We start from the raw sequence: 16,140 nt of genomic DNA, 5'->3' as shown, positions 1-16,140 counted from the left end.
GCGGGGGGGGGGGGGGCGCTGCTGGAGCCTATCCCAGATGTCTTCAGTGGGTAGGCGGGGGACACCCCAAACCGGTTGCCAGCTCTCTCTCTCTCTCTCTCTCTCTCTCTGTGTGTGTGTGTATGTGTGTGTGTGTGTGTGTACAGGTGCCTGTCAAAAATTTTTGACATCATGTAAAAGCTGATTTCTTACACACATTAATACAAAAAGTGAAACTTGTGTTGTGAATACACTATCCACACAAATTTATACATTTAAAGTGTTAATTCATTTTATTTTAGATGATTATATCTGAAAACTAATTAAAAAAAAAACAAAAACAAATTTCATGATATTCAATTTTTTGGACGAGCACTTGTATATCAGCCACGCAATAGTACCCTTTTCGCTGTTGTGTTAGTCATCAGAAATGATGGCTGTTGTTTTTTCTGTATCACATAAGTAATTCAAATAACCACAGAGAGATATTTTGACAGCAACTGCCTTGTAAGATGTGATTGATAATATTGATGTTTACATGATCCCTGTGTGGTACCATTGCTTCATTTCATACTCAGAAGCCTGTGGCATGAACAAGCCATTTTCCGTTATCCACCACTAGACAGGCGTCAAGACTTTTTTTTTTTTTCCTTTTTGAGAGGAGCTGTTTATTGGTTTTTACTTCGGTATTTCGAGAGCAGCTGAAGCACAGTGTGAATTTTTGGCTGTCCTTTACGGCAGGATTACAGCCTCCTTAACCTTTCAGCTCCGTTCTCCATCATTCGCTCTCACGTGTCCCAACCAAGCTGTTCCTTAACCCCTCCTCCGAGAGACGGATTGAGAGGGACGTAGAAAAAGAAGCAAAAGTAAGATCACAGACAGGAGGAGATACACATCCGGCCTCTCTAAGGGACGAAAATGGTCACCTGAGGATTAGACAGACTGAACCTAACAGCTTGAAATTGTCAAGCCTGCAACATTTCACATTTTCACAAAATCCCGTTCCACATTCTGACCTTTCTGATATTTAACGGCGAGGCTCATCTATTGTCACGGAACCTTTTACCTTTGCAAAGGCAAGGCAGTTAACATTCAGCCCTTCTTCTATGGATGGAGGGAATTGTGGATTCATTTCATACATCTCATGATTTTATCTGTATGGGTGTATGAGTGCATTAGTGCATGCTCCGGTTTCTCCATGAACACCTCCAAGGCAACGTCGCTTTTTGTCTTTGGTTGCACAACTGCTAAAATAAAGCATTTTGCCGCACTGGATGCAACCAACAAGTCAGGTTTGTTTTATTTGAATCTTGAAGGGATGATTGTGACAGGATTCCATTTTCCCTGTCAATGTGCATGAACAGTACTCACTATTCTTGATAGAGCCTTGAAGGCTGCTCATGCGAACTCCTTCATTCATTTTTGCAACATCACAAACAATTTCACCACCGTTGTGCTTCAAGTTTGAAGCTCAACTCTAGACTTGTCCCAAAAGTCGCTCCCTATACGGGCTTCGTGTTAAACTCTAGGCCCGTGTTTGACACAGACAGGCTCATCCACACCATGATTTCTAGTGACAGAGTTACTCACCCCGTGTCAACACCAGAGAAATCCAGAAGAACAGTCATGGGCCATAAAAAAAGACTGAAAGCATTTTTTTAGCATGTTAGTTTCCCAGGTGGGCGGCCTGGTGGTGAACGAGTTAGGCACACAGTGCAGAGGTGCGGGGTTCGATTCCGGCTCTTGCCTTCCTGTGTGGAGTGTGCATGATTTCCCCATGCCTGCATGGATTTTCTCCGGGTACTCAGATTTCCTCCCACATTCCAAAAACATGCATGGCAGAAAAATGGAACACTCTAAATTGTCCCTCGGTGTGAGTGTTCGCACGAATGGTTGTTGGTCTATGTGTGCCCTGCGATTGCCTGGCAACCAGTTCAGGGTGTCCCCCGCCTAGTGCCCGAAGACAGCTGGGCTAGGCTCCAGCACCCGCCGCGACCCTTGTGAGGATAAGCGGAACAGAAAATGGATGGATTTTCGCGGCTTCCCAAGATGCAAGATCTAAAATAAAAAATAAATAAATAAATAAATACATACGTAATGAATTCAAAAGGAGACCATGAATTACAGCACCTGTCAAATCCCCAAAAAACAAAGGCTTTACTGTCTCCAACAGTGATGTGAAAATTGTTTGTCCAGTTTCTGGAGCCGTAAAATCAGCCCTCGGGTTTTTTATTATTGTAATGAACTGCTCTTCTTCGTACATTCGTAATAGCGTAATACCCTGTGACCATTCACCTTTACCAACCCCTCCCCACACTCCATATACACATCCGTAGACACATATTCACAACATTGTTAGCATTTTAAAGCACATGCTGTACATCAGCTCATGCAGCGTGTCAGCTTGAGTTCACCAACATCCCCAAGTTTGGCACACGGAGCAATACAAAGGTCTCCATTCGCTTACACTTCGCACTCACTTAAATATTCATGACTCTGCAGTTCCCATTATGAAATAACTAGCAATGGTCACATAGGTTGAAAATGTTGGTTATTTAACAGTTGCTTGTTGCTATTATGGTTTGCCTTTACTTGTCATTGTTAAATAATTCAGAATGCTTTTGGAAAAAAGAAAAACCTTTCCTTTGAGCCTGCAGTACTTTTGTTGACGTCCCTTTATTAGTTTTGCTGGTATTATTAAGTCTTGCTCACTTTTGGGCCATAGTTTCCCTGGAGTGTACCTCTGGCTGCCCATTTCAATGTAATGATGGAGAAACAGAGCAATTTTGTAAAGTTTGATAAATATCTGGTGTTTCTATTTTTGTGTCTAGTCTTGGACTTAAATAATGCCTCTGGTTAATTTTAATGCACGGCATCATGTTAGGAACGGATGTGACGTCACGTCGTTGACCGGGCCGCCCCTTGCAACCACCAGTCTCTGATTCTGGAAAATGAGAATGACTCAGATTTGTCAGTATCTGACCAAGAAAATCCCGCCTTGAATTGGGGAGATGGCACAGTCAAGACGGCTTTCAGTGGCACTATGTCACAGCTCCACTTCCTGCAGGCAAGTATGGCTGCGTCGATTAGTTGTCATGGCATCTCAACAAATAGGTACCGCGAGGTGTCACAAGCTGGCTTTAATACAGCCAGTGTCACCAAAAATACATTTCGATGCAGTTTTTCTTAATGAACCGAATATATTTTTCCTTCTGACCACCAGAGGTGCACTATTTAAGTAAATTCAGGAGTCGTTTGACTCATCCAGCCACTGGATACTGTTGGAGTGGTATGCAGACCTAGTATATAAACAGTCATGGAAAAAAATATTAGATTACCTTTTTTCTTCAATTTCTTCATGATTTCAATGCCTAGTGCCATAAAGGTGTATCATGTGACTCACAGACAGAAGAGAAAATATGGAATGCCTAAAGCACTGTTTTTGGCAGGACATGTCATACTGTAGCTACAGGTATTGATTTAAGAACTTGAGTGATTGTGGCCATTATCAAGAAAATCACAGGAAATGGCTGGATATCAGTTCTTGTAGTGGACTCTTATGAGATAGTTTTCTTTATATGGGCCATTCTACAGAACTGGTTCAAATTCGGAGTTGGAAATTGTGTGACATTTGGACGTTATTGTAGAAAAATATTTACCACATTGATGTTGTACCATATCGAAGGGACAATTACATCGTAAAAGTACAGTCAGTTTTCAAGTTATATTTTCAAGCTTTTTCCCAAATATCTTGTCCGTCCTAAAATTTGTCACTACCATCACACAGAATTACAGTAGAATAAAAAGAGTTCTTTGAATCGATTTATATTTTTTTTCTGTTCCCCACTGGAAAAAGTATTTTTTAGAAATGTACACATATATTTTGGCATCAAAATCAGTCCAAATGAATCTTGAACCGAATTTCATATTGATTTGTCCGAAATGTATCAAAAAGTAAATGCTATTTTTCATTGTAAAACATAGAAAGTTTATCAAATTGGGTCCATAGGTCATCACTGCTTAAAGCAAAAATACCTTAAACCAGTGGTTCTTAACCTGGGTTCGATCGAACCCTATGGGTTCGGTGAATCAGTCTCAGGGGTTCGACAGAGCCTCTGCCATGGACGTTAAGACACACCCAACTCAACATGTCAGTTAGTTATGATATGCCCGCTTGGCCATCACTGGCTGGTTCATTTTGTGCACAATTAAAAAATATGTACTTCATACTACAATTAATTGTGTATACTTTTTCAGTTTTTAATAAATTTATTTTTTTATGTCTTGGATTTGTAAAAAATATCATATTTTTATTTTTCACTCATGAAGGGTTCGGTGAATGTGCATATGAACTGGTTGGGTTCGGTACTTCTAACAAGGTTAAGAACCACTGCCTTAAACAAATCATTCTCATAAATTGTTGGTTGATAATTCAATCCTTTTTTTTTTTTTTTTTTTTTTTTTGTGAAAACATAGGTGGTGGCCCGGTGGTCCAGTGGTTAGCACGTCAACTTCACATTGCAGAGATACCCGGTTCAATTCCAGCTCCGGCCTCCTTGTGTGGAGTTTTCATGTTATCCCTGGGCCTGCGTGGGTTTTCTCTGGGTACTCTGGTTTCCTCCCACATTCCAAAAACATGCATGGCAGGCTGATTGAACACTCTAAATTGTCCCTAGGTGTGAGTGTGGGCGTGGATGGTTGTTCGTCTCTGTGTGCCCTGCGATTGGCTGGCAACCGATTCAGGGTGTCCCCCGCCTACTGCCCGAAGACAGCTGGGCTAGGCTCCAGCACCCCCCGCGACCCTAGTGAGGATAAAGCAATTCGGAAAATGAATGAATGAATGAATAAAACATTGTTGTTTCTTTTCAGTAGTGACTGTAAAGTTTCTGTAGTGACCATATTGTTGCTCTTGCTGCAGTAATACTTTGTCTGAAGCTAGCATTGTGATCATTTTACTCTTTTTGCTATATTTGAACTTTTACATTGTAACTAATGAAACATGAATTCATCCATTTTCGTCACCGCTTTATCCTCACAAGGGTCGCAGAGCATGCTGAAGCCTATCCCAGCTGTCTTCAGGCAGTAGGCAGAGACGAACAACCATCCACGATCACACTCACACCGAGGGACAATTTTGAGTGTTCTATTGACCTGCCATGCGTGTTGTTGGAATGTGAGAAGAAACCGAGTCTCCGGAGAACAGGGAGAACATGCAAACTCCACACAGGAAGGCCGGAGGCTAGATATATATACATTCATGTTTTCTTTTAAGGACAGTATTCATACTCGATAAAGTAAAATTCTACATCATGAAAGCAACGGTGTTGATAATATCAATGACTATCTACTGTATTTTACCCGAAGGCCACAGGATGTGTTTGCAGTCAAAAGGATATGAATGCCAAATTAAGTGTACAGCTGAGAACATTTCTGTACAGGAAAGCAAGAAAATCGACCTTAACATTGCATGTTTACGTGCCCTGGAGGGATTGCACTTACATTCAGCACAAGGACAACATCACATTACCTACCGTGCAGGGCGCAGAGACAAGTTGCTCACATTAGCACGTATACGCGATACCCGCAATCTCGTGTTTTATTCAAATGTAGCCGCCTCCTGGGAAGCTGAAATCCTTGCTCTTGATTTAGCCTTGTAGTTTAAAGCCTGATCTCTTGAGCATGTTCATGTCAATTAGCATGTCGTTAGCCAGTTAGCCCGTTGTCTGCTGGCTTTTATTTTTGCTTCTCCACAGTCTCGTTAACAGTGAATTCTGTGTCAAGAATAGATATGAGGTGCATTTCTGAAGAGAGAACAAACCCCCCAATGTATCATTTAAACACAGACTTTTTTCATAAAAATTGCACAATGAAGTCTGAACAAAAGTGCACTGATTTTAAGGAGGTGCGAATTTAGAATCCAATGCTGTTCATTTTTACAATTACTCAAATTGAGGAGCTTATTGCTGAAACTGTATTCAACTTATTTAGGTTTTCAATGTGCTCCAACTGTTACAAAATGTGTTTTTTCCCCCATTTTCTCGAATTAACCTTATTGTATGATGTATTTTCTGTGTCTGAATTTATTTTTGTATTGTGTAATTTTTACCAAAAACACATGATACCATGTTAAGAAGGAGTAATAGTACCATTCTGAAAAGAAACAAATTCTCATTCTTATAAAATGAAAACTTTACTATCCCAAGATTAGGACTTTGTTTGATTTTATTTACTACATGATTAAAATCTGGTTAGAGTGACAGAGGTTCTTCAAACTAAAATGACTATATTCTGATTAGGTAATGATGTTGTTTCTCTGAAAACGTGTTCCCATATATTACTTTATTCTTTTTAGTATGGTCCTGATACTCCTTTGTACTTAGTGGCAATTCACTTCACTTCAATATGTTTCTTTGTTATCTCAAAGCTGCTGTGGAGTTTTCGTTGAAGGCATTTTCAATGACATAATCCACACTCTTCTTAGCGTTGTTGTTTTTTTTTTTTTTTTTTTTTAAATTGCCTGTTCCTCTCTATGTCTCTGCCTGCTTCACCAAACAGGTTCCCATGCGAAAAAACAGGGCGAGGATTTAATGGATAACGACGGTGATGAAGACGAAGGTATTTCCATGGTGAACAATGATAATGCATGGTTATTTCAATTCTTGTTTTTTCCCTTGTATCATTTATTCATTTATTTATCCTTATTGTATTTCCAAACGAATGAATGTGATCAGCATCTGAATTTAAAGAGCGTTATTGCACGAGAGTCGGATGAGATCAGGTGGCAACCAAGGTAATAGTCCGCTTAACTCATATGAATGTCCCATGTTGACAAGGTGTTGTTACAAGGCTACAGGTGGCGGTAAGAGACCCCTCTGGAGGTGTGGTCAGCCATCCAATTGTGGCAAAAATGGCCAAGAGGAAGCGAGGCGGCGGTGTCATATCAGTCTACTCAGCAGGTCCTACAGCAGATTTAGATGAGAAGAGGCAGTTCATGAGAACCGCTGGAAAGGATTAGAGGCGAGTGGTGTTGAAAATGGAATGCTACTGCTCAGCAATCGCATTGTTCACGTTCCATATTTATCTTTGGATATTCCAGGCTCAGGCTGGATCTCTTGGTGAGATTAGAATGAGAGATGATTCTTGTGCTGCAACAGAAATGGCTTCAGTCTCGGAGTCTTAACCAAACCCTTGATATTGTCCGGCCTTTGCCATGGTGAGCCACTCCAAGGCAGGTGATGCAAGCATGATGTTGAGTACCGAGATAAGGCACTGTCAGAAATTGGATTTTTTATACAGTGTGTTGTGTTCACATTTGATGAAAAGGAGGCTTTTGAGAAGTGAGCTCACCGAGTAGGAAGACGCCATAGTTTGTTCCTTGACAATGCCGGAATTTTCAAATTGTTGACTCTGGTTGGATCTTAAAGAGGGAACGAAGGCAAGAGACGCTTCCGGAGGTGGACTTATTTTCCTATCCCACTGATGGAAAGTTACTTTCAGCTTTACGTCGCTTCAAGGAAGGCCACATGCATATGTGACTGTTTAACTGCAGTCGCATGGAACACGCTGACAAGCGTCGATCTGTTTGTCTGGCTCGTCCCAGCGCTCGTGTTCACACTGGCTTGGTCTCTAAGCTACGCATGACTAGCCCGACTGAAACTGTGACATGTCTATTCTTTACCGAGCGCAACTAATGCTATTTACAGAACAGCACCGTAGAAAGCACAATACCCTCTCAGTGGAATCTCTGCCGCAGCGTTGCAGCTAATGCCTGTGTTGGCCATCAATCCTTTAACATGATCGAGATGATTTTCATTGTTCTGGAAAATATTTCTTTTTGAGGTGTCAGCGCAAGACAGGAAGACGGAAGGAAGCAATGTGCAGGGCCTCCCCTGTTTCTTTGTTATTCTCCCCCAAAGTATTGCCTCTTGAAAAGGGGCACCATTCACCGAAAGATGGATTTGAACATGACACAAACCAAAAATTCCTCACAAGCTGCCGCGCCTTTTGATCCAGCGTACTTTTTACTGCGGGTAATAGCATTCTCCTTCTGCTGAATGCACCGCGTATGTCACTGATGGAAATGGAATGTTTGTTTTCATGTTAAAGGGCACGTAGAATAAGAACACACAGACAACTCCCACTCGCTCACACCTCGGCAATTCACCTCTCATGCACATTCTCATTCATTGTGCAGAGCTGCCGTCTTGTCTGGCCGCTCAGCACCTGCATCGCTCAGCCTGTGCATTACTATGCTGCCTCAGTTGGCCGTCTGTCTATATGGGGATAATTCTCTCCTTCCCACTACCTTTGAGCTGTCCTCCCCCATGTTACGAATTCCCGGACATGTACTTTGGATTCAGTCTTTTTTCATTGGAACAATAAGAGCAATCTCTGAAAGCACACACACTGGATGTGTTGGTATACAATACATTTACCACACAGGATTCAAGCTCCGGTCCTCGAGGGCCACAATCTTGCATGTTTTCCATCATTCCTTCCTCCAATACACCTGATTTAAATGATTAGGATTGTTATCAGGCTCCTGCAAAGCTTGCTGATGAACTGATCTTTTGAATCAGGTGTGTTGGAGGAGGTAGACATCTAAAACATGCTGAATATTAGCCCTCGAGGACCAGAGTTTGATACCTGTGATTTATAACAACACAGCACAATAGCCACATCTATGGTCTATAATGTTCACTGTCTTCCAAATGATAAATAGAAATATCCCTTACCTCCTATCGCTATCTCAACTGCATTGGTTTCTTCTGTGGCAAACTTGCATAAGAGATCCGCCAATATTGTACTGAGCGGTATACCACTATCGCCGTTATTGCCACGGTGCAATATGTTCATCCTGTGTTGCTGAGGTAGTATCACAAAAAATGAAAACACATTTAAAACCTACCTGTCTTACATGATGGCATTCATATTTTTCCCTTAAAATGTGGATCAAATTTAGGGAGTCGAAATGTAGAGGATTCACTGCGAAAACATAACCTAATATATACACATTCCTAATAAATATACATTCCTGGCCCATCCCTGATAACAGGGGTCACCGACCGTTTCAAAAGCAAAATAACTGTTTGGGGAATGATTCATGCAAAAGCTACCAGCATGGCAGGTTAATGGAGCACTTTAAATTATCCCTAGGTGTGAGTGTGAGCTCGAATGGTTGTTTGTGTCTGTGTGCCCTGCGATTGGCTGGCAACCAGTTCAGGGTGCAGCCCGCCTACTACCCAAAGACTGCTGGGATAGGCTCCAGCACGCCCGCAACCCTCGTGAGGATAAGCAGGATCGAAAATGCATGGATGGATGGATGTTAAGACATTGATCATGCCTATGATTTCACACAATTACAGTGGTCAACATATTTTTCTTCTCTTTACCTTTTCTTTTTTTTTAAATCAGATATGCAAGTGAATATTTCTAAGTTAAAATAGTGCATTGATTCCTGTTTTTTCCTCCCGAACACATCAGGTTCTATAATCGATTTTCTTTTCATTTCAATCTTTGAAAATATTATCATTTTCAAAGAATAACTTCACAGGTGAGCTGTATTTAGAAAAGGCCCACGGGCTACTCATAATGGGTGCTCCCTGGTGCACGTGGGCACCAAGTTAGTGACCCCTGCCTTATAGCATGTACCAAGAAGAAAAGAAGGAGCCTTTATTAAAATTGAGCACAATATGCAATAATGTCATTAGAAGAGGTCGGAAACCCTTTCATATGTAACCTTGAGGGAAAAAAAAACATGCCCTTGCCATTTTTCAAGGATTGCAAAACAAAGGATTTTCAAGCAGTCCTGCTGTGAACATAATCTAATTCGTTATTCTTTGATTGACTTTAATGGCACTCAAGAGCTCAAAGAGCCTTGTTTGAAAGTAGGTTTTACAACAGCCTGTGAAATTGCACAAAAAGAAACGTCCAAAATCATTTCTTCTTTGACAGAGGTAAATGTAAAGGAAGGTAAACGTTAAAATTCCCCGTTTAGATACTGGACGTCATTTCTGTCTGTCAGTCTGTCCCTTAGGCTGCCCCGCTGGGCATCCCTGTCGGTTTTTCCTCTTCGTGTCTTGCGGAATGACAGTCAACCCAGTGGCACCGCCACAGTCTATTCAAATTCAGCCCTTTCAGGACTCCCTGCGGCAAGATGAGTGTGTGGACCAAGTCGTCGTGATTTACGCTGTCCCACAATAGAGACCCAATTTTCCAGAGGCTATTATTACACTGCAAATAGGCAAGTGCAAGTTTTCAGTCACATAGACGCTGTTGTTGGATAAGTGGCCATGGAAATAAAGGAAGCCATGCTCACTATGGCTTCTGCGTACCAAGTTGCTCCCACTAATGAAAAGTAAATCTGTCCGTGAGTCCGTCTGCCTGCTGTTTGGCTGCAGCTCCGGTCACAAAGAAGGCCTCCTGTGAGTGTGCAAGCCAAAACATCAAATAAGTAAAGCATGCACGCACTGGAACGCACAAACAATGCTTGCTTCCAAGCAACAACAAGGATCGTCTCACGAGCACAGAATCTTTCTGTGGTTACAGCGCTGGGGAACACAGCCGAGCTCCACCTGCCATGGTGTTGCCATTCATCCTATTGTACAAGGATAATGATAGTTAGAACTCACATCTCGTACTTGCTTTGTACAACATCTTTGTTCATGTCTGACCAAAAAGGTCATCATTTTGAGCCATTGACGTTCAAAAGTCGACGTGCTAATCACTTGACTACTGGGCCACCATTATTATTATTATTATTATTATTATTATTATTATTACGATGATGATGATGATGATGATGATGATGATGAAAACCTGACGTGTCTGACAAAAAATGAAGAATTGGAATCTGTTGCATCTCTGATTAAAACCTTTAAGAAAGCTTTATTGACCAGGACTATCAAACAACAACAAACCGGTTAACATATAAATGCAGCAATGACACTCTCAGTCACTTTAATGCTGACATCTGACTACACAACTGTAACCCGATTTTGAGCCGACAGATGTGTCACAGAAAAATGTAGTGTTCCGTTGCCGATTTGTTGTCTTGACACATCGTAGCCTGTGTAGTGTAACATTTCTCACCGATTGGTCGTGAGGCGTCTGGCATGACCGAATTTTTGTTCGTCTTGCCGCTTAGTGTGCCATGGCCTACGTCATCTTTCGAGCAGTTCTTCGGCATTGACCATTTGGAAGACAGCTCTCTACTACTTATGACAAGAAACTGGACATGGCGTATACAATCGCAATACGGTGCACAGTATTTAAAAAGTGACTTGAACAAAAGGGAAAATATTGGAGAGTATGCCTAGCATTTGAACTAATGCTGTGTTTGCAAACTGCAATGCTATTAGCTGATTAGCACATGTGGTGTCATTAAACAAATTTGTTCCCTTAAGTTCCTTTTGGAGAATAGTCTTATAGACAGTTCCTCTCCTGCCCACCATCCAAGAATGGGTCCGTGTTTTTTTTTTTTTTTTTTAATTGATAAGGACCAACACACACAATGCCTCCGTCAACATGACTTGTCCTACTTCGTCGACGGATATGCGCCGGTGGACTTAATCTTGACAGAAGCATGCAAAGATTGGGCGGAGTCTCGTTGGTGATGAAATTCTAGTGTGATGTCTCGCCCGGCCCAAGACACAGAGTAATATTAAAGACCCTTATATATGTCATACTGCCAATTAAAAAAATCACTTCACGTAGAATTTTCTTTCTCAGGCACATTGCCGCACCACCCAGAAATGACGACCTATGTACACATTGCACACAACAGAAACCTCCATGGAATCTGAGTGTGTATAAATATTAAGATAAGAAAATAAGATAAGAAAACCTTTATTAGTCTCGCAATGGAGAAATTCCCAATTCACAGCAGCAAAGTTATGAATGGAAGAAGTAGAACAACAAAATATAGGAGCTGCTGGAAAGGCAGCCACTCACGCGGCGCCATCTTGAAGTCAAAATCACAAAAATAACACAACACAACACATAGGACACAGATAGTCGTGCAATCTTCACCACTTTCCTGCATACACTTTGTTGTCTGAAGCAGTTATAGATGAAAGAGGAGAGGATCAAAGTGTCCTTTTACCAGTGGATCAGAGACGTCATGCTGAAAATGACGCTCCTTTCTTCTCATCGTCGGCTCCTCAGCCTTGCATCCATCCAGCCTCAGACCGTTCAACAGCACCGATCTCTCCGCTGAACAAAGCGGGGCTGTGAAAATGCTGCCCATTACAGGCGCAAGACACAAGCGCCCCCGGAGCTGTCCAGCAACGACAGTCAAATGGCGCCGACATTCCTCCCAATCAAAAACAGTGCTGGCATACCCATGCTGCCGAGAAGGCAAAACCACCAAGCACCGAGTCTCCTCCTTGATGAATGTCGTGGCCAAAAAATGCTGAAAACAGTCCACATCAGGTCCACACGACGTAACAACAAACACAAAGTGACAAAACAAACAGAAAAACAACAAAAAAAGTAAGGCTCATGAGAGCACTTGCAGATGGCTGCCTACTCGGGCGCCATCTTGGACTTCAATGGACTTCACAAACAACTGATGCCAACAGGATTCAAACCTGTGCTTCCAGATAAAAGCTCTATTATTTTGTTGCAGTCTTAACCACTCCTTAGATAATTACATTGGTTACATTACATGTAGTTTATTAGTGCTGTATTCAGTCTCCCTTGCATCCAAAAGAGTGCCTTTATTTTGCAAAATCTCTCAAGGACTAAAACAGGTTCAATAATGGACTGGTAGATTTGACAGGTGGACTCACCTCAGGTGCGAGCAACCCACGATTTTTTTCCTCTTGACCTTTTCCCACAAGTGTCAAAAAATAATTGGTGAAGAACAAGCATGCGGACATAAAATCTAAAACCTGCAAGGCCAGTCAATCTTACACATGGCCATCAGATTTATTTCATTGACTCCTTTTTTTTTTATGTTAGGTGATACCAGGCGTGGCAATGCACGTTACAATATTGTGTGCTTTTTACACCAAAGCTACATCTGCAGTAAATGATGGATCAATGCGCAACCCGGCCACAACGCACATGGACTTTAACAATGAAGAAAAAAAAATCAGTTAAATTTCTAACCTTATCGGGATCTGTCACAAAATGTCTTTAATTTATATAGCAGTTTCAACGAAAAATTCATAAATGTGTTGTTTTGGCCACTAGTATATAATAAAATATAATACATATTTCAATAGCAACTAACTCCCTCACAACATCTTACCTGTTTGTTGCTTTGAGTCTGTTTTTATAACATGACAGCTTTCCAGTTTGCATTGGTGACAGAAACCCATTCTTGTTACATTCTGGGGGCAAACATCGGTCTGTGTGTGTGTTAGGGATTACAGCAATAGCTTCAGGGAACTTGGGGTCCCCTCACATTATTTTTCTCAGCCGTCATCTGTCCTTGGCTCGACTCTCTTTTCTATGCAACACACCACGCCAACTTCACATTTAGACCACAAACCACCAGCCAAGCAGGAAGTCACCTTCACCCAAAGGTCATTGCTGCCATTACTCGCACAGTAGGGATGCAAAGATTCATCGAGAAGGCATTCACTTTTACACTTCTTTCATGTGTGAGCATCCATGCCAAGTTTTTTTTTTTTTTTTTTTTTTAGTCCGCAAGGCACACCAGATTTAATCATGGAAATGTCAAAATAACACTGTGATTGTAACAAACTGAAACTGGAAGGTGATGATGGATGCCAACCTCTGAAAGTTAAGTGGCTTGTGACAAACTTTTTTCTTACGCATGCTTACATTCGTTTTTGAGCGAAAAGAAGGGAATTTGTCACACCGTGTTCCTTCACTTTAGCACTTTTCCCTCCAAGGCCGAGTCATACACACACATAGACACAGCGTAACTCATTTGATGTGGATGAAAGGGAATAGAAGCACATATTTTGTGACATTCCAAATCTTGTCAGTGACTTGTAGCAGCTGTATAATTTGCTGCAATTACACAAAATGTTTTTCAAGCAGCTCCACAACAAGGAGAGAAAAAAAAATGCTGCTCCTTTTAAATGTGAAAAAAGCCAGTAATGGACTTGTCATGACGAAAGTGTGAACCTTGTCCTGACAAGAATATCACGGTAGGATGCATGTCATGTCCTGCCACATCAGAACAGTGTCACCCAGTAGCTGCTCTCACCGCTGCCCCAACTCAGCCTCGACCCCGCCACAGTTGCTAGCCACTGACAGCCAGCGTGTTTCACCAAGTGCTGAAAGCCAGCCACATTTATCACCACCCGTCCCTGTCTTAGACCACTCCGCTGTGTCAAAGCCCGTTCTTGATGTCAGATATGTGACTGATTTCAGTCAAGTTGGATAGTGGCAAAGCTACAAAGGCGCAGATGGAGAGGGGCACACGGGGGAGGAGAGGGAAGAAATGACTGGGTTTCACTTTCAGAAGTAGAATATTGACTAAGCGAGTGGGCAACGTGGCCTGCCAGAAGCCCAATCAATCTAGTACTTACTCGAAAGGTTCTGCCCCCTTATGTCATGTTAAAAGACAAGCTTTGCTATATTTTTGGCACTTGTGAGCGGGACTGTTCACAACTTCTCTTCTCAGTTCAAGGAAGACTGTCACAAAAACTTAGTAGGATTTCATACAACTACAACACTGTATTGTAGAATTCGGTATCCCAAGTTTCTCGCTAAAAGCAAGACTTTCGTTTTACCGCAGCTACATGCATGATGATGTCATGTGAGGCCTCGGGATTTCATGCAGGTCAACGTTTTCCCTTTGTCACATTTTTGCTGCACTTCGGGATAGAGCAGCACAATACTGGAAAAAGTGTGATATGGGTGGTGAATATTGCAATATGAATATTATTGCGCTATTTAATTCGTAAGTAAAGAAATGCCATTATTTATGTAAGGTTGTATTAATGTTGTATTATTAATCATTATTTATTATCTAGTCACAGAAATTGGGTTGAAGATGGGTTTGGATACGCTGAAGAGCTGTTCACCACTGGTTTGGTGAAAGGTACTTTTTACCCATTGTTGGATCCCCAACCAGGGGAGGGCTGGCTTACGGGGGGGCGGGGCTTTCCTAGGTGGGCTGCAGCCGGTTGGTCTGTAGGGAAAGAAGTGTAGCGATATGACCACTAGGAATAGGATATGTAGGATATCGTTACCTCTCCGTCTTGTGTTCGTCACACAGACGATAGCTTCACTTAACTTGACTGACTGACTGTGTTACTTAGTGGGTTCGCATGAGTCACAATAATTGAATACATAACTACGAATAACACCCCTGTAACTATATGATGCCCTGATTTGACAAAATAACATATCAATAAACAGTCACAAGTGGTAATTTTAGCTTCAACAAAGCATTCTGGGAATGCTGCGGCTTAATGGCTGTTGTGAAGCCCTGATAACGCAATCACCTCCTAATCCTGTAGAAAATGCAATGTGATGTATTCTTTAAGATAAATAATGTAATCTTTATCATTTAAGTTTCTGAACCATTGACTAATTTTCATGCATTTGCATGTTCTTGCGTGAGAAGTTTGTCACGTAGTAAGTACACGTGCCACTGCGGCACTTGTGTTGCAGTCAGTCGTCTGAGCAAAAAGTGTTGGTGGTGTGCATCAATGCCCAGTAAATTGTGTCAATATATTTAGTGTGCATGCAAACACATTGTTAGGCTTGGCCACGGTCTGTTTTGAGCACAATATTTGGTTTTGTGCAACGTCTCTGTCGCGTATGTGTGCTTGCATTTGTCAACGTCTTTTATTATGTGGAACATTGACGTTTGCAATTTAAAAAAGATTAAATAAATGAATGTATGTGCGCGCGCGCGCGCGTGTGTGTGTGTGTGTGTGTGTGTGTGTGCGTGTGCGTGTGTGTGTGTGTGTGTGTGTGTATGTGTGTGTGTGTAATGTTAAGCATGAAGCTGGTCAGTCTGTCAATCAATGACTTGAGAGCTACTTTTTCTTCCCAGTCCGCCGCTGGGCTCAACTAACGCGCTGGGTACAGTGAAACTCCTCTAGAACGAAACCTGCATGGGCGAAAATACCCCCTTATGTGAAAAAATCTTCATGCATTAACACAATTCCCATTCTCCTGCCCCCCATACGACGAAAAACCCCCTGTTGCGTTATACGAAATCATTTT

General features: G+C 41.8%; 1 protein-coding gene across 2 annotated transcripts in view; it reads left to right on the top strand.

The window, feature by feature from the left end:
* The window catches only part of nlgn3a (neuroligin 3a), a 189,002-nt gene that overhangs the window by 45,237 nt on the left and 127,625 nt on the right, over positions 1-16,140 (top strand). Inside the window, exon 4 of one of the 2 annotated variants that reach the window (XM_019870047.1) lies at positions 6,535-6,594. The exons of the other annotated variant lie outside the window; for it this stretch is intronic. Coding sequence (XP_019725606.1) covers positions 6,535-6,594 — 60 coding nt within the window. The remainder of the gene's footprint in view (positions 1-6,534; positions 6,595-16,140) is intronic. 2 annotated transcript variants of the gene reach the window in all.

Source organism: Hippocampus comes, unplaced genomic scaffold (assembly GCF_001891065.2).
Source record: "Hippocampus comes isolate QL1 unplaced genomic scaffold, H_comes_QL1_v1.1 scaffold9, whole genome shotgun sequence".
In the NCBI taxonomy this organism is placed as follows: Eukaryota; Metazoa; Chordata; class Actinopteri; order Syngnathiformes; family Syngnathidae; genus Hippocampus; species Hippocampus comes.
Note: the sequence above shows the minus strand (reverse complement) of the source record. Positions and strands in the feature narration are given on the sequence as shown.